The sequence below is a fragment of the Panulirus ornatus genome, chromosome 38 (assembly GCF_036320965.1).
Source record: "Panulirus ornatus isolate Po-2019 chromosome 38, ASM3632096v1, whole genome shotgun sequence".
Lineage (NCBI taxonomy): Eukaryota > Metazoa > Arthropoda > Malacostraca > Decapoda > Palinuridae > Panulirus > Panulirus ornatus.
Genome location: NC_092261.1, coordinates 7,118,279 through 7,144,367, shown reverse-complemented (window position 1 = coordinate 7,144,367; position 26,089 = coordinate 7,118,279). Strand labels below are relative to the sequence as shown.

General features: G+C 34.9%; 1 protein-coding gene across 1 annotated transcript in view; it reads right to left on the bottom strand.

Annotated features, from left to right (window-relative positions):
- Window positions 1-12,521: 12,521 nt before the first annotated feature.
- LOC139760859 (nitric oxide synthase-like protein) overlaps window positions 12,522-26,089 on the bottom strand; it is a 112,010-nt gene continuing 98,442 nt past the window's right edge. Inside the window, 13 exon segments of the mRNA XM_071684572.1 lie at window positions 12,522-12,959; window positions 13,378-13,569; window positions 13,926-14,068; window positions 14,419-14,543; window positions 15,946-16,033; window positions 17,855-18,065; window positions 18,461-18,630; window positions 19,013-19,206; window positions 20,167-20,245; window positions 20,466-20,496; window positions 20,498-20,602; window positions 21,523-21,697; window positions 21,939-22,100. Of these exon segments, the coding sequence (XP_071540673.1) occupies window positions 12,732-12,959; window positions 13,378-13,569; window positions 13,926-14,068; window positions 14,419-14,543; window positions 15,946-16,033; window positions 17,855-18,065; window positions 18,461-18,630; window positions 19,013-19,206; window positions 20,167-20,245; window positions 20,466-20,496; window positions 20,498-20,602; window positions 21,523-21,697; window positions 21,939-22,100 (1,903 nt within the window). The 3' untranslated portion in view covers window positions 12,522-12,731.

The following is a 26,089-nucleotide window of genomic DNA, read 5'->3' as shown; positions in this document are numbered from 1 at the left end:
ACTACGAACACATCAATATTTACCTTTCATTAACTTTGTGTTAGATTTAAACAAAAATCTACTGTCCAAATATTTATAGCTGAAACAATTCGAATACGAAACTGAATAATTAATGGTTATAAAACCTAAAATTGATAAGGAAAGCTTAGCATCTAAAATAATTTTGAAAAACTGTTCAAACGGCGTACTACTTTATCAACCACCAAGATTTTTCCTGAGAGAATGAGGAATATTGTCTAAACTGCAGCACTCATTATAATGAGTTAAATTCCTTATCTGTAACAAAAGAACTATGGATTTTTGACGGTGGCCAGGAAAATAAAAACGGATAGATTCGTGATATCGTAATGAAGGTTCCCTAGAAACACATTTACCATTTCGTTCCTCAGAAAATGCCATTCATCTACTATTATACTATAGATATACTTCTTTATTTATGTTCTGACCAATTTCTTGCTCAGGTTAATGTTGTTCTATCTTTGCATCTTTCAAAGAACTGCTCAGCTGGTCATCAAACTAGTCGAGATCTTAAAGCTTGTGATCAGGTCACCCTCTCCCCAGTTACTCATCTTTCTTCCTCGGTGGACAAACATAAGGCCTCTAACCTTTCCCTATAACTCAACCAGACCCGATATACAGGGCGCCCTTGGAGAGCATTGTGCTATGCACGTCTTAGTAGCTTCTGGTAAAGTCATTCACGTTGTACCAACTATTGGTGAAAGTAATGATAATAGTTATACATTCAACTTTCATGAAACATACTTCTGTTACATTTTAGCATTCAAGAAATGCAACATGTCCATATAAAAGGCTCGTCTTTCGCATGTAGGTAAATGTCGCATCAGTATGTATGTGTGAACGTGTCATTAGTTTGTGTATACACGTATGTGTGAGAAGGCGCATATATATATATATATATATATATATATATATATATATATATATATATATATATATATATATATATATATATATATAAAACATTATGTTTCTGCCATAAACATTGAGATGTTACGTTTCACCGAGATCCCGGGTTTAAAACTGACAGCTTATTTCATGAAGATAAAGTCTAATTTCCCAGCAATGGTATTGAACTTCCCGCATCACGAGATATCACTTTTAATCCCGGGATATTGAGTAATTCTTTGTTGTCATTATTTCTGCAACTTTGAAATGCACTCATAGACTGTTTGTATGCCAATACCATCAGCTTCAGTATGATTTTTGACCAATCAGTCTATCTTTGAAATTATATTTGTGATAATTTAGATCTGTACTGAATCGTGGAAAATTGCTAGTATTCGGGATTACCTGAGTGAATCCCCGGCTGCTGAGATTAAGTACCAGTTTAGATATTTGATGAACTCTGACCCCAGCCATTACCAATAAAGGGAAATAAAATCTGAGTTTTATATGAAGGGATTTATTTTACACTTTTATAACAATACAATGACCAACGATGTCAACTTTATCAAATGATCCACACTTTTCCTTAACCCTAAAACAAATAACAGTACATCAAATATGTAGGTCGACTACAATTTGTCATAAAAGATGTGCAAATCAAAGTAAATCTTAATAACATCAGTAGAACAGCAAAAGACGTAACACTTCAAAGTGACCTATGAAAACAACGTAAACACTTTTAATAACCTAATATTTGATAATTATTTAAGTTCATGCATGTGCTCAAATCTATTTACGAAAGACTATTGCAGTATGAAGAACAGCATTTTTGGTCTCAGGAAGTGATCTGTTTCTTTCATTCGTGTTTTCTACATCTTTCTTCAAATGCATAATGGTTCTAGTTCATATGGTATCTCTAATCCTTCGGTAAATTTGCGAACATCTACTAGTAACCTCTTCAAACCATATGCCGCTCTTATATTTAATGAATCCACAGGAACTCTGGCGTGTTTCATATTTTGGGTTAAAGAATGTTTATCAAAATTGTATGCCTAAAACTGTTTAATGGTCTGGTTGATCTCACAAAGAATTTTTACTACATACCACACCCAGTGTCATCCAGCCTAAACCAGGTACCCATTTATCGACCAGGTCAGTGGGGTAGATGAACAGCTGAGATTGGCTGTGGGCCGACTATCGCTTCCAGGGTTCAAACCCCGGCTGCCTCTTGGTCAGGGACACTAACCACTGGCTCATGTGTGTAGTTGCATGTTTATACTGTGAGGGGAAGGGGGTAATGATGTATTTAAAGGAATTGCATGTGTAAAATTCTCTCCCTTTAAAGCAAAAATGGTAATCACACACACTCCAGTTTTATGGAAAGTGAATGGTTACTTTCAGAGTTCTAAACTCTAATAATCCATCACTTTTTTTATTAGTTTAAGTAGGCTTAGAATAGGCCAATTTTTCATTTATGAACCTCAAAACTGTTCCTTAGGAGTTGAGCAGTATCAAGGCAGGTTAGTTTTAGACCAATTTATTTTATTGAGCTAAGGCCAGTGCCTTCATACACTTCCCAACAAGGAAAGTGCCTAAAGTTGTGTATTGTTTGGCTCTGAGTATAATCCAAGTTTGCTACGTATCCAATTTTCATGTGACAAAAATTCAGATTTATAATTTGGGCATTCACTGCAGCCACTAAATCCATTTGAAATTCAAACTACTCACTTCATACAGTGACACTGCACTTAGTTTTTAGAGTATGGGTAAATCAAACAATGCTGACTAATATAATATTTTAATATATTCTAAGTAAATTCAAAATTATTATTTCTGAAAAAATCACAAAAATGACATTTCATCAGACACAAGATGAAAACCACTGCATAGCCATAAGCATATATGGACGTAGTTTTTTTAAATATAACGAGACAGGTTTACAACCAACATTTTCTTCTATACTGTATAATTCAAAATTTACTTGTGCTTTATGTACAAAAACTATGTACAAATAGGTGCACACCAATGTACATACTTATGTTCACATGTACACCTAATTATGAAGACATATACACAAACATACACATACATGAGCAGGCATTCACATATATACAATTTAGATAATTACAAAGAGGTAATTACAATTCACACACACACATTTTACAGATGGGGCCCCACAAGTGTAGAGCTTCCTTCCTAAAGTACTTAATAGTTTGTCACAAACACACACATACACTGAAATAAGGCAAGGGTATAACTCATCTCAGAGGAAACAAATGATGTGAATATATCAGTGAAAGGGTGGATAATGTACCCAGCATGTCATGAGAACACTTATTTAGGAGAGTTTGATAGTAAGCTATGTGTATACTAATAATTGTCAAAGTTGCCTTTAAATGCATGGATAAAGAAGTGTTCAAAAAAATGTTTACAATATATATTAAACCTAAATTAGTTAGCATTTACCAATTTGGTAACCCACATGAGAGGATGTAAAATACCAACGGGAAGTCCAGTGGCAGGCAACAAAAAGTGTACCTGAATTAAGGGAGCCAACTCACAGGGAGAGGATTGTAAACATAGACTTATCCATGTCTGAAAAACAAGGAGCTGGGGAGATTAGACTGTAAACTTTAAGTTTCTACATCAATTTAATGTCAAAACTCAGCAGTTCTTAGAAATATGAGGACACTGAAAAAATTGAGGACACAACAGGATTCTGAATAACAGCAACGTCAAAGAATAGGAAATATTTTTGTGATAAAGGGTGGCAGGTAAATGGAGCAATTTCAATGATGTATTTGTACAGATGAACATAAAGCTATTCAAATACTGTATGAATAGATGCAAGAGTTCTAAGATGGGGCCTAAGAAGTGGATAGCTCCTCCCTGTATGCACAAATAGGTAACTGCACAAACTTAAGCCTACATATACTTAATTGCTTGGTCCCCTCCCTTTAGGAAATACTTTATATAGAAATATGAGAAATGGTCCAATTGGATGCATCCAAAATGATAAGTAGTGAAGACAGGTCATAGAAAGAGGAGCCTTAAAGCTCTTAACCCTACCCCTGTTTGAAGAAGGATGAAATGGATCACAATGACTAGCTTAAGTTGTCTGGGGTTTAATGATTTAAACATGGACCAGTTCCTTGAAGGAAGGAGGCACTTCAGCTAGGAGACACATTAGGAAGATAAGTGTCTAGAAGGACCAACAAAAATAATATGAACAGAGTAGTGGATGAATGGAACAAGTTAAATTTAAGGAAGCATATGCTGCTACCCTTGAGCAATTCCAAAACTTTGTACAAAAGGAATGTAAGATTAAGAGAATGGGTTCCATGGTTGTAAAGCTCCATTCCCATGCACACACAATTTTTGCAAGTATACAAAGAATATTACATGCAAATATACCAGAAAGGCATCAAAAACACGCATATATTCTGAAACTTGCAAGGTAAATTTCGAATGTTGTTACATGAAATTTTGTAACTTTCAGGGAAAAGCTGATTTCTAGAACACTACACAGTAAATAGTTAAAAGGTGACAATATTGTCTTAATAGTAATATTGGAATAGCACATACATAACAGTTAATACAAATACTGTACTGCAATACAAACACTTTAAACATGTCCCTCAAAACATATGTACACTTCATCAATTACCTTATGTCATTTCTGATTAGTAATACAAGATTAAAAAGTCTTTATACTTTCTAGCTAAAAAAGCAGCCACCTAACTCTGTTTCCTCAAGATCAGTAAGGCACCTGAAATAGATGGTGCCCTCCTCACCCACTCTGAGCTGTACTCTTCATGAAAAGGTTCAAGCATCTCACACAAAGACAGCTGTAAACACCACTTTCCTTAGAGAATGAACAAACTGAAATTTTTGGCCAGTTATCTGAAGGTCAGTACTGGATAAACAGTTGAAAAGGATAAAAGTTGTATGCAAGGATCATACTTCTATCATGAATTATCTTTTCTCCGCACACGGTACATGGATTAAGAAGTACAAAGATTGATAGGGATTAGAAGTCAACACCCACAGGTACTAGAATTACTGAACAAGACTAATTTGCATTACAGATGGAGACATATCTGGGTTCAACCCTTTTCATAAGTTCCTATGATGCACACAAGTAAAGAATATGTAATTCATAAGGTCCCATCCCAAAAATTGTTAATACTTTCCCACCCATGTATATTTACAATTTTTCCTATTTTATTTGCTTTGAAAAAAAAACTTTTTACATGAAAATTCCTTTTAGAGATCTTTAATCTATCATACAAGCCACCACACAGACGAAGGACGTTTGTCTTATTTAGAAAATTTTTCTGTTGTACAAATGAGACTATTAAAACTGATTTTCCATCATTTACATGACAACTAATTTGCAATGATTTTATTTAGCCATTACGGACTCACGGACTCTAAATGTATAAATTGTAAATTTCCTATCTTTTCATTTTATATTCTATGTCTAGCAAAGCAAAGCAGTAATGGTATAATATTTTTCACGCGTATATATGTCATAGCATATCCCCATACATATTAGTACAAATGGAACTGTGTCAGTTCTTGAAATTATGAATAACTCTGCACATTTATTTGGTTGTCACATCAACAAAGATGATTTCTATATCCAATCTAAGAGTAATTTTGGAAGAGAAGATAGGTTCTTTAAAGACATCCATGTGAAGTGTGGAAGAAGTATGAAAATGAGAGTAAGAAATAACAGGCTAAGATCCTAGTATTTATCCTTTTTCACTGATGAGGGCCATTTGTAACATTACCTACCTAAAAATAAAATTTTAGTAGAACCTATTTTTGGCCTACATATGGTGAACTGGATATACAGCACCCCTAGTGTCTTATCCAGGTATCATTCTGAATCAAAAACCACAACAGACAAAAAGAAGAGAATATAATGACCAAACCACAATACACAATTGTTTATTTCGTAGCCACCTCTTCAGAGATTACAAAAAATTTGCTTTGCCTAGAAACTCCACCAGATGGCAACACAGTGCTGATCGAAAATAAATATAAACAAAAGAAACAAAAATGTAACCTATTATGACCTGAGAAGAGTACATATTCTTTCACAAGATAAACTGTCAACAGTACTGCATGTTAAATTAAAAACTGTTTCCGCTACATTATTCTTAAAAAAGAAATAATCCCAATGAAAACTGTTTTATTACACTCAATTACATTTATACAAAAAAGGGAAAGGTATGCTAAATTCAGAGACCTAAAAAAGAATCTTTTCCAAAGAGGATTGCCAAATGATATGAGCAACAGGTTTGTCTCATCCTTTGTCGCTTACAAGAGGAAACCTACAACCTCTCAAAGAGTAACATTCCGATTTATGGAATACTGTAAAAGCACCACAGAATCAGGAATTCATATGCTATTTTGGAGAAACAGTATTCCCCCAATTAATTGATAGAGGCCAAATAAACTCTGTAAGTCACCTCATAAAAATTTGGTGAATCATTAAGAAACAGTTATGAAAAAAAATTGAGTTTCTTAACCTTTTCACTATGGGCATGGCACATAAGCCTTGTTATTTTTTTCTGTTCATTGCATATTTGGTGTATATATACACCCACTTATGCTTGTAGTAGAATACAACACATTGTTTCCAGGTACTATAGCTTAAATCATTGTCATTTCATATGTGGTGGAGTGGCGACAGGAATGAATAAAGGCAGCAAGTATGAATTATGTACATGTGTATATATGTATATGTCTGTGTGTGTATATATATGTATACGTTGAAATGTATAGGTATGTATATGTGCATGTGTGGACGTGTATGTATATACATGTGTATGTGGGTGGGTTGTGCCATTCTTTCGTCTGTTTCCTTGTGCTACCTCGCTAACGTGGGAGACTGCAACAAAGTATAATAAATAAATATAATAAATATATATATGTATATCTCCATTGTTCATTGGTGTGCCTAGATATGAGATTAAGTCACATATCTACAAAAAGAATACCTGTATTAAGGATGTTAATAGAGTTTAAAATCACCAAAAGGAAAAATTATAAATCTGCTTTCCATCAAGTCAAACCCCTTTGTATTTTCCATGCATGAAAGACCCAAGGACTGGTGATTCACCATGAGGCTGAAAAACAGCAAGGGCAATCATAGCTTACACCTAAAGTGATCATGGACCTTCATCCAAACCAACTAAATTGGATTATAAGAAACCTGATGTTACTTCACTCTTCAGAAATCCACTACTTAAAATAAACACAATAAAATATTCTATTCCATGATTATACAAAAATGAGAAGACTAATGGCTGTGTTGGCATCATGCTATAGATGTATAAAACTCATCAGAATTCCTCCTGTTTAAAATGTATTCCATCTTGCAGAACAACTAACAGTTGTGCCATTTAGCTAGTTTGCGACATGCTTATTATCCATAATCATGCATTTGTAAGATTTGGAAGATCACTGTTTTCTTGCCTTGGAGAGAACAACAAGGGCTATGAATGAAATTATTGTATGAGAAGACAGAACAGTTGTACCTTCATCTCCAATATCACAAGGAAATATCTACCTTTCAAAAGCCATGTTAATTCCCAAGAAATATTTCCAAAGCAAACAATGGCAACTTTAATACTTTTTTTTTTCTAAAAAACAATTGATATTCTCAAAACTAAAAATACTTCTTCTTTTATTGTCAGTACTCTTGTGATGTGATTGTCTGAGTTAAGAATTTTAGGAAGTTTAATTTCTCCCTATTTTTGTTTTTCATGAAATCCATGTTACAATTCAAAGACTGATATTCTGTATTCTCTATCTTATTATTTTTCTCTCATTTATCAGTGATATGTCCTTTCATCTCCTACTTCTCCTAACGCGGGAGACAGCGACAAAGTATGATAAAAATAGATAATATCGAGGTAACCCTCATCAATTGCACCTATCTTTCTCCTAGTGATGCAAGTAGCTGGCTTGTGCCTCACTTTGGATAAAACCAAATTAGGAGGAATTCCATGCAAATGTTCCAAACATTGTTACTGTGTATATTTTGCCTGAGAATGTGAAGTTGCAACTCTGTAACAAACTCCTAAGGATACTGCAGGGCCTTGGGCCAAGAGCTTGTAGCTAACATGCATCACAAATACATTTATTATAAATAGGAGGAAAATATTTAGCTTCATTTGGCCATTACTTCAAATGTAAATGGTCTGCTGAACTACTGTGAAAAAGCCACCAACTATTCATCTTCATCCCTTATCCATCTCCTACACGCAAAAATTGTGGCCTATAACAGTTCACAATACACTCTATTGCCACAAATGTCTCTACAAGAAACTCTTTCACAGCTAAAAGCAATGCTCAAAACATTGTTATCTCTTTACACAAAATGTTCATAAGATATCAATAGTATTTAATGTACAAGTTTAAAAAATTTACACTCATATTACTTATAAAAAAGATAACAGCATGTGTAAAGCACAGGCAAAGTGGCAGTCAGCTGTGTGGAGGATTATATTCAAAATATTTAAACATTAGAACATAGTGAAAACCAACCATGTGGGTGTGGACTACAAAAACCTGACGGCCAATCTTGTGGCTGCACATAAACCATATGGTTGATATTCAAATAGAACAGTTTTAGTTGCCAAGCATGCAAATATTACACTTGACAACCAAGCTTCTGTCTAAAATGCCTGGTAAATATATACAGGGGGTCCTTGCAGAACGACGGGGTTATACAACAATCTGTTATGATAGCAGAATGTTGTGCATGAGTAACTGAAACCCATGTTATAAAAGGCTTATGTTCAGACAAAAACTTTCACCATCTATTTCTCATATATGGACTATAACCAAAATATCTGACCTTACCATCAATATACCACACTCTCTTACACTCCAATTCAGTGACTGTTTCCATTTCACTAGTAGATCAGAAAATATTTAATGATTTTATCGAGAATGCTGGTGATGGGGGATTGAGGTAGGTGGTGGCGGAATGGGATGAGGGTGGGGTTAATGGGTTGTCAAGCCTTCCAAAGTAAATTTATCCATTTCAGTATGTGATATTCATGACTACTGATGTAACCATAATTTTACCTTTTCTAACATTTTCAAAGGTTAGCACATCTCACTTTTATGGTACCTTAAGAATATGAAAGCTTGTATTCCTTATCAGGTGACTATGTGGCCAGAGTAGTTTTGCTTTGATAATTACAAAAGGTTTCATAACTGAAAAACCTTACAATAAATTTCGCTATTTCATTATCAATTGGAAAAATATTGAAAAAATATGATTTTTCTTCAAATCTGTCACTACTGCAAAAACTTAGTGTCGCTCTATAAAAATCTACCCTACTTTTTGGATGTCACTATCAAGAAACATCGCTCTGTGAACCGTTGTTCTGCAGGGCTTATCTGTATTGTACTTTATATGATACAATTCAAATTTGATTTGATTATCTTTAAGTCTGACAAATCTATTTGCTGATAAGGCCCATCATTACTATTGTGAAAGAATAAGGGCAAATCCTTAGGAAACATCTACTTAATATTCATAAGATTTACATATATCAAAAGAATATACTGCGACTACCTTGATGGTAAACACATACACACACAGTTACTCTGTCTATGCAATGTTTTCAGAACCAATATATGCTTGATCTCTGTTTCATACGTTATTTATGTACATATATATATATATATATATATATATATATATATATATATATATATATACACATGAATGTGCCTCAAAAGCAGGCTTCCTAATATATGTCAGTCACAAATATTCATTGTATATTATGCAAATGCAATAACAGACACCAGCAATGAATGAGGATCAGTTCAGTGAAATACTGTGAAATAGTGAAATACTCAGATGAGAAGTGAAAGTATGTATAATATAAATCATCTTCAAATTTCACATAGTAATAAAACAAGACACAGTACTGCAAAATGCTGCATGTGAAAGAACATTTTTCAGTTTTTTGGTTAAGATATGTCTTCATGTCATTTTGGCATATATGAGATACAATAATGTAGTTTCTTGTATGTGAAAGAGTACCTTTCAAGATTTAATGTTGATATTAGCTAACTTTTGTGTGTTCTTTGACAAGCAGCAAATACATCATCATAACTTACCTCTAATTTTCTATGATGCTTGAATTAATAAAGATGATTTATGGACTCCATGTATATGCATATAATGGAAATGTTTGTGTACATAGGATATAAATGATGCAAGATATGAAGACGACTGCTGACAGGTAAGCATTACAATGCATTCTTTGTGCAATATACCTATTCATTAGCAATGATCATAGCCTACCTTAGTGCTTATTTCATCAGAGATGTGTCTGATGTATTTGACAATACAAAAACCAAAAAGATCATGAGCATGTGGTAGCCTAAAAATCAAATTTACACTAATATGCTAGTGATGAATCTGGTACTTAATCTACATCTATTATTCTTTATCTCTGTAATATATGAAAAGTTATTAGTATAAAGAGAACAAGGTACTGGAAGTACAGTTACATATAAAATTCATTATCTTGAATTTTGAGAGTAATCTTATAGCACTAAGAGAACAAGGCTACTAATGTTACTTTTGATTTTCAGTAGTACAAAAATGTTTACAAGCTTAGGTTCTAGCTTTGATGAATGTGTATATAAATGAACTTAATTATCCTAGAATCATATTACCAGTACACAGTATTCCTTGAAATGTTCCATACTGGGGTAATTGCTAAATTATACTATTCTACAATGTGACCATTATTTAGTTTATTGTGTAATGATTTCTCATGTCAAAATGAAACAGCCAAATACATCAAACAGTTTATAAACTGATTAAAATAAGCACAAGAAAAGGGCCATCTTGACTGATTCCCCAAGTCCCCTAACATGAGTCATAATAAATAAAACTTGTAAGGCACAACTAATTCTCAAATCACAAATATTCAAAATTCTTATAACTATCTGAAACAATACTGAAAACAATACACATTGCATGTTTGTTTCTAAGCCTATAAACAATGTGGTAGTGTTAATGTCACAAAGTCAGTGCTCTACCTTCACCGACTGCAGGGAACAATCGAGAGCAGACCAACTTTTTCAAGAATTCCATCCAAGGTGAAAGAGTAGAAAGGTAATCTTAACTGTCCTAAAATTTCTTGAAAGAGCATCAAAATCAGAGGAGTTGAATATTTGTTATTAGTTTTATAAAATTCATCTTAAAGTTATCATTCTGTAGATATTTGTTAAATCATCTGTAGTATGTGAAACATGTCAGCAATTATGATCTATAATGTGAGATTTTTAGACAGCTCTAACCACTGTAATAGCAAAATTCGATTTCCTAAATGTATAACTCTCATAACACAAGCAATCCATCTCAGTATAATACAACAAAGTCCAAAGGTCTTCATTCTCTTCCGATATGTTTTTCAGCAATGCTATCTGTATATAAGTATGGCAGATGACATCTTTATAACACAATAAATATGAATTAGTTTCTCATCATTCCTCATCAAGTTGCTGGCAATCAGTTGCACTGAGAGCAACAAAAAATCCATACCACAAATTGTTTTCTTGATGAACAACTTGAACAAAAAAAAATGCAAGTTACTGCTTATTTTTCATAGTTACTATATATCATGCTAACCAACTAATTTTTCTGACATCACAAAAGGATGAATTTACTGATAAATCAATGTTATTATAATCATAACTGAACATAGCTTTATGTGTGCAGAGTATATAAACTAGTCAAAAGAGATTGCTTTCATAAGATCATCTATCACATTATTTTATTTCTCACATGAGGTGCCTTCCTTCTTGTCCACCTGAATTGTATTTTGTTAAGTAAATGAAGATGAAAAGCTCTGGTAATATGCTTAAACATGCTTAGGAGATGCATATAAAAAAGTTAAATAGTACGATTGTCTGAACACATGGAAATAGAGTGGAAGAATATTGGAGGGAGCAAAACCATGGAAAAATGCATGGAATGGTGTATGCGAAGGAGGCATGTAAGGACATGGATAAGGGGAGACTCTTTTGCCATTGCCACTGCTTTGATTGTACTTCCAAGAAGAAGCAGGCATGAGAGATACAGATGAATACATGGATAGTCTACAACTTTTTGTTGCGCTGTATATTCTTGCACCATGAAAAAAAAATGCTCATGAAAATGTTTCCTAAATGTGTAACATTTTTTCATGTACTTCTAAAAATATAAAATTTTCTTAAGGGCACTATAATGTCCATAACAGATCTTAATAAACAAATTCTTCATTCACTTATGTAGTCAAAAGCATTATTTATGTTTCTCTAAGCAGAGAGATTAAGAACTAGATTACTTGGATAAGGTTAAAGTACTTTGGGAATTAACCTTTGCTGTTGGACCTAAGGTTACAGATTTAGAACTAACCTTGCAGTTACAACTGCTTATGACTGTTGTGCAGAACTGGTCATGATAAAATATTGTTTGACACAGACAAAGTTCCCTCCCATCCAAGCAATTTATCATTAAAGGCTTTATCAATTTTTTGTATGGAGTTTTTGTTGCTCTCAAAATTCTCTCAATTATGTCATAATTTTTTTTCTAATTACATTTGGCATATAATATTTTATTTGAAAATAACCTTTGCTACTGTACTTACTAAATCTAATAATGTTAAATGTTCAAGATGTATCTATGTGGGTCTGATACTGTTAGGTAAGTAATTAACAAACATCTTTGAAAATCTCTTAAAAGTGGAGAAGAAACAGGTGTTGGAAAAGCCTATCTGCCCTCGAGAGTTTCCCTATTCGTTGGTTAATGAGGGTGGTTCCCCCTGTGCCATGAATGAGTCATTAGGTCCATCCTGGGACACAGTAGGTATGGTAGATGCTGCCTGAGAGAGTGTAGGTGTGGTTGGTCCTTGCTGGGCAATGGAGGACATTCGCACTCTGGCACTTTCTCTTTTTTGACGATGAATTTCTTCTGTCCTAAGAGTGATGCCGAAAATATCCTCATGGTACCGATTCTCATCCTGAATTATAAAAGAAAGACTTACAATGGAATTGTAAATACATGCATATTACTGTTAACATTTTTCTTTATAAAATTCATGTTATGTTCTCTGGTTGCCACATCCTTACATCTTTCAAATCATTCACTATCTACAACATCAATCTGGTTTAACAACTTTGAAGGCTGTCATCAAGTCACCCTTCAGTCTTATTTCTTCCATAGTGGGCAAATTTAAGGTCTCTAACCTTTTCTTGTAACTCATCCCTCTTAATTCTTGTACTATTTTTGTTACCCTCATCTGAACCTTCTTTATTAGCTCTTTGTGCTTCTCTAGGTGAGGAGACCATATATGAGAAGTAGTCTAGTCATGGTCTTATGTAAGATGTGTATGAATGTATATGACAGAAAATTCTCCCAATTTCAAGAGCATTACATACCCTCATTTGTAACATGAAGTTCTCCACTTCCTGGTCAGAGAGGCACCCATGCTCCTGGACAATAGTCTTCAACTTCTGGTAGACACACTCTGCCATGGTACAGTCCCCACAAACATAGAAGTGACCCTTTTCAAGAGCAACCTGACGGTACACCTCTGCACCTACTTCAACTAACATGTCTTGAACGTATGTCTGTAGAAATACAAGTATTGTTGTTAATTAACACACAGATAATTTCATAAAATATCAGATCTATGAAACCAGTTTAGATACATTCTATGGCTAATCTACTGGATGTTTAATTTACAAATAATATTAATAATAAACTGTTCATCACTGAACTTTACAATGTTAATGGAAGATTAAGTATAGATTACTTCTGATAGTGTAAGTTCATAGCTTTATGATAAAACAAGTTTTCTATTCATTTTTAGTTCACTGAAATAAAATATTGAAAGGAAATATTAGTTTAAATCTGGTTTCCATCCTTCAACAGCCTTATTTTGATATGTGAAGTAGTATAACAAAGTTATTAGATAAGGTTTTACCTTGGGAAGGCTCGGTTCACGAGAGAGAGCAAGATATGTATGTTTGAGGACACATGAGCGTAACATGGCCTCTTTTTCCTCAGCATACAGATCAAGAGCCCTTGTCCGACAACCAAAGAACAGTGTCATTTGACCAGCTTTTTCTGCATGGTAAAGTTATGGTTAATTCAACACTTATCTATATAATGGTGTTAGAATATTAATCAAAATATACCAAAAGGTAATATAAGGTTTGAAATCTGCTTTCCAAGTTACATTAAAACACATGATCACACTGGCATCAAAGTGTCTAGGCCACTGTCTTAAACACTCATTCATTATAAAAAATTCAGTTCTCAACTTAGGAAAAAGAAATCAACATCCATTTTCATGAGTAAAAATATTTCAGTTCTTTTGAACAAATTCTTGTAATGTCACTGTGCATAAAAACCACAAATAATCAATGAAGTCTTTTAAGGACTGAAGCTAGTCCTTCCAGTGAGATAACCCTCACCTTTCTTGTGTTGCAGCACATGCTGTCGGTGGTGCCAGAATCCTCTAAATGGTGCCACTCCTGTGCCAGGCCCAACTAAGATAACTGGAACAGATGGGTCCCGAGGCATGTGGAAGCTTGGTGCACTAGTGGTAAAAGAACAATGATAGGAACTAATTGAGGAGAGAGTCCCACATGTATTGAAGGTCTGTGTATGATGGGATGAATGTGAAAATATGGGTCGAAAGGCATTATTCATTATCAAATTTTGGGTTATCTTCTGCCATATCTGTGATACTCTTTCAAAGTTTCTCTATTCTTTCTTATACTGATGTACTTGTTCCTTGCTTTCTTATATCTTTTAAATGCTGGTTCACTGTAGTTCTGCCTGTATCTTTTCCTCAGTACATTCCCAGCTCTTACATTGTTTGACAATATTTTGTCGAGTCATATTTCTCTTTTTTTTTTACTTACCCTATGTATTTGCTTCCATAATAATGACCTAGAACACATCTACTGAACTCTATATCCCAATCTATGTTTTCACAGAAACTGTTCAGTTTTGTATAGTTTCCATGATCATACCTATTATTGGAGTTTTGCATACTTTCCATGATCATACTTATTATTGGAGTTTTGCTTAATCTGTATTCTATTATACTCATTTACTAAAAAAAACTCAAATTACATGATCACTTTTCCCAATTAGTGTATCATATGTGATAATTCTTAATTTCCTTGTTACCATGTGAGATGAGATAAATTCTTACGATGAGGTGTATCAATACCTCTGATTCTTGTGTGCTCATTGCCATGCTGATACAGAAAATCTTCCTGTATAAATCCTAAGAGCTTGTGTTTTCATGTGAATCTAAAGTATTTTAGTATACCTTTTTATAACTGAAGTACCCCATAATTAGAACTTTATGATCTGAGAAGAGTGGGTCATGCACTGTTTCATGTACCATCCTGACTGTTCCTGTTGTTACCTCCATATATTTGTTCAGTTTATCAAAATTCTTCCAAAGATTATAAATTACAAACTTTACTATGCAATTCTTTCCTATATTTACTCTTTCTATAATAATGTTTTCAATGGACCATCTTCTAATATTTCCTAAAACTTAAGGCTGTCCCTTATTATGATGGCCAATCCCCCCTCCCTTGTCTTATCTTTTATTCCTTGCTATCATGTACACATTTGGAGAGACTGGGTCAGATGTTATCTCTTTAGTATATTATGTCTCCAATACTCCAACAATATTGGGTTTCGTTTTTCCTTATCTGATCCTTGTCTCCAGCTTTTTTCATTTACTACCAGTCCATCTGCATTTTTTGTGACATTCTTAACCTCTCTGAGGTGTCAGCTTGGCTAATCAGCCATCTAACCTCCTTTGATGCGATGTCTCCCATGCTTTGCCTTCTGAAAATTCGTATCATATTTGACAAAGAAGTGAATGTCTTTCACAGCTTTCAGCAAAAAAAAAAAAAAAAAAACTACAAGAATTCACCAATAATGAATAACAAATTAATTAATCTTTAATTCACCTTCTAACAAACAGTTGAACCTGGTCACCTGGCGATACTTCTTTCAAGAAATTGGAGCAGACACCATAATGTAGTGGTCCTCTTCCATCTGTAAGAAACATGACAAATAGTCTTCATGAAAAGATTGGCAACAGCACCATGTAAATTATTTCTTTCTAAATCAAAAGAAAAACATATATCCCTCTTATACCTGAAGACATACTACAGTACAAGGCAGACAGGTGCTTAAAACTAGATTTAATGGATACTCCTAACTGTAATTCAATGAGATGTTTTACACTGAATAATTCTTTTCATAAATACCAAGAACATTCCAAAACATCATCACATGTGAAACGTGGATTCTACTTTTTGAGGATGTTTTATATTTTACAGGCATTTAATCAGAGCAGTAACATATGATACACGTAATATGTAACACAATTCTTGGTGGATCCCAGAATGTTTGTGTTTCCAGTGTGAACTGTCAGAATATGGGCAATAAAAAGAAGTTAGTTTTTGAGAAAACACTGTTAGCAAATCTTAATATACACTACAATCCTAAAATCTAGAAACATTTCCATTATGGAGAGTATAATAGAAATAAAAAGATACCACTTTGAATATGATGATGTTGAAAACAATTTGCAGTGATTGATGAGGAGTTCAGGATCACTGCCTGTGTTATGCGACAAAACACTGAAGTATATTCTTGGTATGGGGAATATGTAATATACAGTCCATACAGTAAAATATTGAACTGACTTAAAGTTAGCTTCCACCAATCCATACAACGCATCAACAATATTTTTCATTGTACACGACAAGTAATACACTAATAAGCAAACAGTGTTCACATGTGTACAATCTACAGTCACAGCTAAAGTAAGGGAACTTTGAACCACTGTTTAAGGCAGGTCAGAATAATTTTCCATGTGACATCACAAACATGTCCTTAAGTTGCAAACTTATTTCATATATCAATACAACCACAACAAAGGTTCCAGCCTGAACAAGAAAATAAGGAACAAAAGAAAAAGAAGCAAAGAATGAATTCAGCCAAAATTATTTTTGAAAATGTAGGATTTGCAGATTTGCATCACCAATAAGTCTCTTGACTTACTGCTTAACTGAAAAACCTTCAATCTTTCTGAAATACTTTCAAGAATAGTTTTGTGATTGATAAAGGTTTTGTGGCTGCTGATATCTTTCCCTATACTTTGGTATGAATGCTTGTACAGCATATAAGTTAAAAAAATTGATGGTTATCAATTATTTAATGCTAATTAAACCATAATCCTAACCATGTTCAAATTAAAAAGAACCAATATCCCCATATGACAAAAAAGGAACAGGTGTGTGTAGCACTGAACTTCAGTAAAAATACACTGTAGCAACAAATGTGTCTACATATCCGGGACTAGAGAAGCACAAGTGTCTGTAGCACTATAGTGTAGTAGCACAGATATCTGTAGCACTGAACTACAGAAGCAAATGTGTCTGCAGGACTGAAGTGTAACAGCACATGTCTGTTGCACTAAACTGTTGCAGCACATGTATCTGTTGGACTGACTTGCATCAGCACAAGTGTTTACAGCACTGAACTGTAGCAGCATGTGTCTGTTGGACTGAACAGCAGCAGTACACCTCAGTAGGACTAAACTGCATCAGCACATGTAACTGCTGCACTGAACTGCATCAGCACAAGTGTTTGTAGCACTGAACTGCAACAGCACAAGCGTCTGTTGGACTGAACTAAAGTGGCACATGTGTCAGTAGCACTGAACTGCAGGAGCATGTCTCCACAGGACTGAACTGTGGCAGCTCATGTTTGTAGGACTTAACTAAAATAGCACATATCTCTGTAGGACTGAAATACAGCATAACAGCTATTAACAACAACTGAAAGTGATATAACATTACAACTTACTTTCTGTGTGATAACGGACGACAGCAACAGTAACATGAATTTCTCCAAGGTGAGCTTCAGGAGATGAACTAATTGAGTAGAACCTAGGTCCAAGTAAGGGGAGATGGGTTAGAAGCAGCCCAGCGTCTAGTGACACACTTGGAAACTCTTCAAGAACTTCCTTCAGGTGTGGGTATCTTATGTGTTTCCATTCCTCATACTCATGAGGATCCTGGCATGACAAAATCAAACACATCACTGAATAATCACAGTTAAATACAGGTACTTATAACCATGATAATTTAGATTTCAAATTTCATGTTTTGCAGCATCTCTTCTAATGGCAATGTGGCCACCATTTTTGCTGTCTTATTACAAGCAAAAGATTCTCAACCATGTTTCCTGTATTACTTCTTTCAATAAAACCAATACAACTGACAGATTTTATATAAACTACTATCATTAACTTTCAGACTCAAAACTTTTCCAAAGACCACTAACACAAATATTCCAATAAATGACAAACTTATTACATTGCTTGATGTCCTCCAATTGTTATTGCCTTATGATTCCAATTACATCTTACATATACCCAACATAGCTAAGTCATTACAGGTGTGCCCCTACCATAGCTAGCTGATCCAGACGAGTGCGCTGGTCATTGTCATAAGCATACTCAGCCAAAAGGTGAAGGAAGTTGGATGTAGGTGGTGTAGTAATATCTAAATATCGTGTCAGTAGTTCCCGCATGCTGGCTGACGGTAACCTCTCATGAGGCTCCCATGTCTGTGACACTCCTGCAAAGGATAAGCAAGAGGCAGAGATGAAGCATCTATTATATTTCTAAAATGAGAGTTGTTTGAATAAAAAGCATGAAAGTGACCAATGAATCTGTTTGATTATACAAGTCAGTCTTTCCCTATACTCAAAGGAGTGCTATGAAGGTGGAATAGTTACAATACACCAAGTTTTCATGGGCCATGGATCCAGAGGTGATATCACTAATATACTTAAAGGTATTCTGAAGGCTCATTCTGCAACTACTTAAGTGTTACAGTCATCAGCATTTTGAATCACAAGGCTTCAACTGTGTTAAGTATCATTAAATTACAATCGGAAATTATTCACTTAGGCAAGTAAACAAAAGACACAAACTGCTTTGTTAAACATCACTTTTACCATTTAGCGAGTGTATTTCCTTTAGAAGAAGGACTTGGATGGGCTGATCTGGGTCAGGGCAGTTGTCCAGGCGGGCTAACACAGCATCAACAAGATCACGGCGGTTGGCAGGGAGGATAGCCACATGATCCCCAGGGACATAATTTAGGTCATTGATGCTGTCAGTACTGAGAATCACTTGCTGAGTCCATCGGCTGCCAGAATTAGATGAAAGAATACTAAAAGTTTTTACAGCACTAATGAAAATTCTAATAAACAATTTGAGGAAAGATTCACTACTATGACACTGCTAAATGTTTGTGAGAGAAAATATGACCAATACCTGGCAATAAGAAATTCCTTTATAATCTATAAACCATAAAAGGCTGGGGTGTGCATCAGTTTTTCTTATCTTCCCTGACTGTCTTGTTCCTCTGCAACCCACTGTTATTAGGACTCCTTCATATTCTTCAATTCATTCATGTCCCTAAAAAGTGGACTCATTCATGCATACTTCTTCCAAGCACAGGCACCGAGAATCTTACTTTTAACAGTGCTTGTACATGAGAAGATTTACTGAAGACCTTATATTCAACAGTACCTTCAAGTGAGCATACAGGATTGGAAAGCTACTACTGGTTGTCTGCATCTGATTATTATTAGGTGACTTATCCTCTAGCAGAATTACCAGTCATTACAGTTCTTTTTCCCTCCAATTTTTGGAATTTAGGGAACAAATATACTGTAAAATGCATCATAATGAAATCTGACAGGGTACTGAGAAAATTCACAACCTTGTTGTAAGCAGAGTCTGATTTTGCTTTTGAGCATGTGCTTGAGCATAAACATATGACTTAAACTCATATGTCCTACTTCACTCTTACATGACTGAATATGAATGAAATTATTAGGTGTAAATACTGGAACTGAAAATATGTCTGTGTAAGAAGAATAAAGAGTAAGAATGTATGAGGATAAGTGGGTACCATAAAAATTGGAGGAAGGTATAAATTAGCTACTGAACGGTATAAAATATAAAAGTATAACAAATGGAGGTTGTATACTTAAGAGACTGAAAGAAAAGCCATCATCATCTGTTACCCTCACATTTCCTTTAAGAGTTATGCTTGACTGGCTATACTAATAATCCCCTAAAATGAAAAATGAGGTCTTACCTTGCTTTTTCTCCATGGAGGTTCCTGGAGACAAGTACCTGACAGGATCGAACTCTCTTTCCATGGGCTCGTGAAAGGCCTTCACCATACCAAAACAGAACTTTTATAAGTAAATTCTAATCTTGTCAGATAACATCAATAGTTACAAAAACCAAATGAAAAAAAATTCCATATTTATCCATATTTGAATTGCAAAAGTCTTAAATCAATTAATACAGCATTCAGTTTTTAACATGATTAGAAACAACTTGTTTGAATAACTTTATTATGAAGATAATGTTGAGGTAAACAAATCTCACCAAGAGCGATATCATCTGTTTTGGTACAAGGGGGAAAGCCTGATTTTATCAGCAGAGGCTGAAGCCTCTGTCTTGAGTGCTGCTGTAGCTTCTTTCATTGCCACATCATCGTCCAAACAGAAAGTCTCACAACCAACCTGATGGCCAAAGTTCATCAACTCAAAGGGAATTATAACACATTCATTTTACTGCTACATTGATGGCAGTTTCTTTTCCCTTAATCCTAGTTCCTTTTAAGGTAAAGTGTATAAAGAGTAAATGGAAAGCTCACTGGTAAAGTGAGGGGATGAAAGTGAAATGACTGCACCTAGCAGTACTTACTTGGAACAGCAAATTTGTTGCCAATGATATTTACTTAATGGTATCTCTTAATTCCCTAACTGTGAAAATGTGGCAAAAGCACAGAAGTACTAATAAGAGAAAAAACTTTTAAAAATGTTTTGCTGCCAAGAACCCCTCAGTCTAATCTTTTCAAACTTTCCAAGAACTGGGGAGATAGACAACCTTGGTTGCCAGGAGGCACTCTGTACAAATCTGTTTATATACTAATATTGCCACGAGACCATATGGCTCTCACACCTGGTCACCTATTTCTGTATCAACCTTCATACAGTTAAGTTTTGTGCACAGCAAAATCATGATATACAAAAAAAAAAAAAATTCATGGTTTATGATCAGACATACACTCTTTTGATACTGCACTCTTTAAAAAAACATGGGTCATACCTGCATGGCTGTGCTCTGAACAATGCCCATCTCTTCAATGTCACAAATATCAGTTCCCTTTCTCAAAGGACCCATCATGCCCAGGATGTAAGATGCACTGAAGACATGGAACACCTACTCCTCAAATGCCTTTCATATACCACACCCAAATAAACATAACACCATACTTCATGACCTGTGGTCCCATTCAAAGGGTGTAACCAACTTTCTGAGTGTTATGAGAGCTCCAATAAAGGGGTCCTGGGAATCCAATGTCCATGGTATAAACTTTTCCCCATAAATATAAACATTAATTACAAACAAACAATCATACATGCAAGCAAATACTTACATTAAAGACTTCAGCTGCCCATTGTTTAAATGCTTGCTCTTGGCCAGCAAGCTCATCACCACAAGTAAGCTTCATGAGCCGCTCACCACCCAGCTCTGACAGTAGGTTGTCAACATATTTGCCAAAAGCACAAAAATTAGGGTAGGCACTAGACCCCAGAGCAAACACTGCAAATCTGTGACAACAGATCAAGATTGTGAACAAACACATTTCTTACGAGTTATGGCTTAGAGCTATTTCTGACTTTATACTTTATTTTCATATCTAAAAGATATGCAAACATTAATTAGAGAAAATGAACTTGTGAAGCTGTAATGATGATGAAAAATGTATACCATAATCTGCATGTTAAAGTTAGCTGAAATGGTCATTAAACAGCAATTTGTATTGGCTTTAGGAATTTTGGTGTACAATACCTGACATTGCTGAGTGGTCCAAAATTGTCCTCAGACATGATGTCAGAGGTGATGGATCCTCTGATGTTGGAGCTGACCACTCCATTCTCCTGTGGAGTGGTGGGTGCTCCTGCCCCCTCTGTGAGGCTGTTCATTCTCATAAAGGACAGGCTCCGATGCATGCTGTAGAAACCCAAGGGATCATCAGATTCAAGAGCATTTGATTTTTACAATCACTCTTCAGGGGAATGATATGGATGTCAAGAAGCTAACAAATGCTGTTTTATGAAATTCTGCATTATAAAAGACAACAGTAACACCCATTATATACACAACATTTTTAGAAGTATGGTTGAGACAAAAATTTGTTTCCTTAGGAATTTACATACATGATTGCCTTCTGTATTTATATTTTCATCAATTCTTTTGAGGGAAGAATTTCTAAGGGTTTTTAACATGAATTTCTTAGGGTTACTGTATCTAGTATATTTAATGTTATAAATGTATGAGATGTGAAAACAATGCTTACAGACATTCTCTAAACACTTGAACCACAACAGAAAGGCTTTGTTCAGTGATACCCCAGTGTGTGCCAATCTGCCTTAGCAGCTTTAAAACTGGACAAATTACTTTTACCTCCAATGGGTTATGGTAAATTAAAAGGACAGACCTTGCCCACTAATTCATCAAGATATAATCTGCTTCGATTTCTGTGATACCATAATAACTGCTAACTGGCGTGGTAGTCTGCCTTAGCAGCTTTAAAACTCGCCAATTACTTTTACCTCCGATGGGTTAAGGTAAATTTAAAGGACTGACCATGCCTGCTGATTCATCAAGGTATTGTTTGTTTCAATTTCACGAAAGATTTAAAGTAATGCTAATGGATCTTCATCATGAATAAGATGATGACATATTATGACAGGTATGATGGAATAACAATTATGTAGGTAAAGCTCTTTTCTAGATGTGGGAACAATATCCATCATGAAGATAATAAATAATTCAAAAGGTTAACTCCTCACACTGACTTACATAACTGACCAAAAGTTTAGAATAAATCTACAGTAATTCCTCATAATTCACCCTGCAAAAAACAGGAAATTAAAACACCATTAGGAATATCTGGTCTACTTCAACAGTGCACAATATCAATAACTACAGTACCTACAACAAATACTAACAGCAGCTTATAGCTTTACTTGTGCATAGCCACTTAACCCCTGCCCAACCATAGAATCCTCAAATATGATTATCCATAAACTGATATAACAAGGTGGAGACAAAGGTAGCTTCCTCATTAGTTCACTGGCTACAAGACTTACTTCTCATAATCTACAACAAAAAATACCCTCACAACAGATATAGGAAGTTAACAGGTCTTGCATTCTAAATAACACTTGCTTTAAATATGAAGGCATATATACTGTACATAAAAACAATATTGAATAAATAAGTATGTAAGTAAGATACATGCTGTCATTGTTGAATCAGTCCTCTAATTTACTTAAAGCCTTCTCATGCACATAAAAGCAGCAATCAACTAACTACAGACCAAACCTCAAAGCTCATCTGTAACTCAAGGATGTTAAGTATCAGTGCAAGCAGAGTTTCAAGTAACATTTGAACTTTATAAGTGCAGTGTTCAGTTTACCTACTTGTACTTTAGCTTGTGTGCTTCTTGATGCAATGAGGTTTCAATATTGCACTCTAATTGCATGATGTTTAAAGTGTTTATGCAACTTCCATGTACTTGTGGAAAATGTCTGTATTTAAGACTGGGATTATATACTGTGAATGAAAGGTCCACAATCAAGAAAATCAAAATATCAAAATTTGAACTCACTTTCATTTGAAATTATGATTGCAATACCAGAAAGTATATCCATATGAGAAATTTTCTCAACATGTTGAAGGTTCTAAAACATGCATCAGCAAACAAAATTTATCAATTCTCAATACAAAGACAGAGTGGTCAAAAATGAACTGAATTATCCTTTGAGTATGTAAAGTCAACAATTTTTCAAGTTTACATACCAAGAAAGCATGTATTTAAGGAAGCATACAGCAATCATTCGCACAAACATACCACAAACCTCTGTAGTACATGAGTTAGCATTACTGACCAAGAGTCAGCATGGGCAAGCCACGGTCAGACCAACAGAGGACTGAATTCCAGTCATGGCTGTCAGCCCACACCTAACCCAGGTTTTCATCCTTCCCTAGGGGCTGGTCAGTAAATGGGTGCCTGGCTTAGATTGGAGTGTGTGTGTGTATTTGTGCATACATACTTAGAAGTAAAGACAAGGTACTTATGTTGAAGTTATGAAATGGGGCAGCATAACATAAAACTCACTCCCTGTAACACACAACCAGTTATCACTAATAGAAATCACATGCACACACATTAACATGAACATATTCTGAACCCCAGGACCCCTATTATGGGGTTCTTTCAACTTTAAGGCTGTACTATCATCAGCAGTAAGGAAATGATGGATTACTTTGGAGTGAGAGGTTCCTTGACAAGATTGTGCTCCTTTTCATCGAATGACAATGATATTACCTGGCCAATGTGACTTTCCATTTGTAGTGTAACCTTCTGCAGGCAAAGTCCAGTAAAACTCACATACACACACACACACACACGTGCATATATATATATATATCTTTTTTCATACATATTTGCCATTTCCCACGTAAGCGAGGTAGCATCAAGAAAAGAGAACTGAGCCTTAGAGGGAATATCCTCACTTGGCCTCCTTCTCTGTTCCTTCTTTTGGAAAATTAAAAACGGGAGTGGAGGATTTCCAGCCCCCTGTTCCCTCCCCTTTTAGTCGCCTTTACGACACGCAGGGAATACTTGGGAAGCATTCTTTCTCCCATATCCTAAGGGATAATATATATATATATATATATATCCCTGGGGATAGGGGATTAAGAATACTTCCCACGTATTCCCTGCGTGTCGTAGAAGGCGACTAAAAGGGGAGGGAGCGGGGGGCTGGAAATCCTCCCCTCTCGTTTTTTTTTTTTTAATTTTCCAAAAGAAGGAACAGAGGGGGCCAGGTGAGGATATTCCGAAAAAGGCCCAGTCCTCTGTTCTTAACGCTACCTCGCTAATGCGGGAAATGGCGAATAGTTTGAAAAAAAAAAAAAAAAAAATATATATATATATATACAATAAATAAATAAAACTTCTTTCTTAAAAACTGATAGTTCATTCAAGTGAGTTCTTCAGGAATGGAGACCAAAAGTGTATTTAGAATCAATATACAACTCAAGCAGTTTAGGTTCTTCTTTAAACATTTGGGTTTTCTGTTTAAAATGTTAGTGTTCTTTTAAGCATTTAAGTGCAATTTCAAGCAGTGACAAACAAGATTGACCCTCCAACTCACCTCTTTTGTGCAGAGTAGTCCTGCCAATACGATGCACTACCAGGAGACAAGCAAAAAAGCACAATGAAGGCTACTGCAATTAACTTAGACACAAACTCCCTGAGAACTGAGGATTGGTGTGTAAACCCATGATATGTCTTGCAAATTAGTCTAAAAAAGAAATAAAATGTGACATGCTTCTCTGTGTGAGTTTACCTAGATCCTGATGATGACTACCTCATATCATTCACAAGGATAATATGCACAGCAAGTTTATGCTAGATTATGATGGTAGGGCAATAGATGTGAGCTAAGAAGCCTGTTACTGCTGCATTGGCTAATGCTATACCTTAGAATATTAAACAATTTGAATGATGGAACTTTGCATAACTCGGAAACATTTTTTGTAAGACGTAAACAGAACTAAACATTTATCACGCTAAATGCAGGCTAAAATGCCATTCTGCTTGTAAAGAGTGGCAGGTCCAAAGGGCTCATGTTCATCCAACTAAATAGTACAAACAACGTTAGGTGAATCTTTCTATTTCAGTTAAGAAAGCTACATTACCTTTTTAACCAAGCAAAAACATGTTAGTGATATGGTAATATTTCAAACTTCTTAATGTGGACTACATCATTACTATTACTATTATGAAGTCCAGTAATTGGGAAATTTTGAATCCTTGTGGTAATCAATCAATATGAAAAGTATAAAACATTTCAGTCTTACTTCAATCTTACCAATAGGGTCCAAAGTGCTACTTGCATCCCATTGGACAGTCTCACCCAAGACAG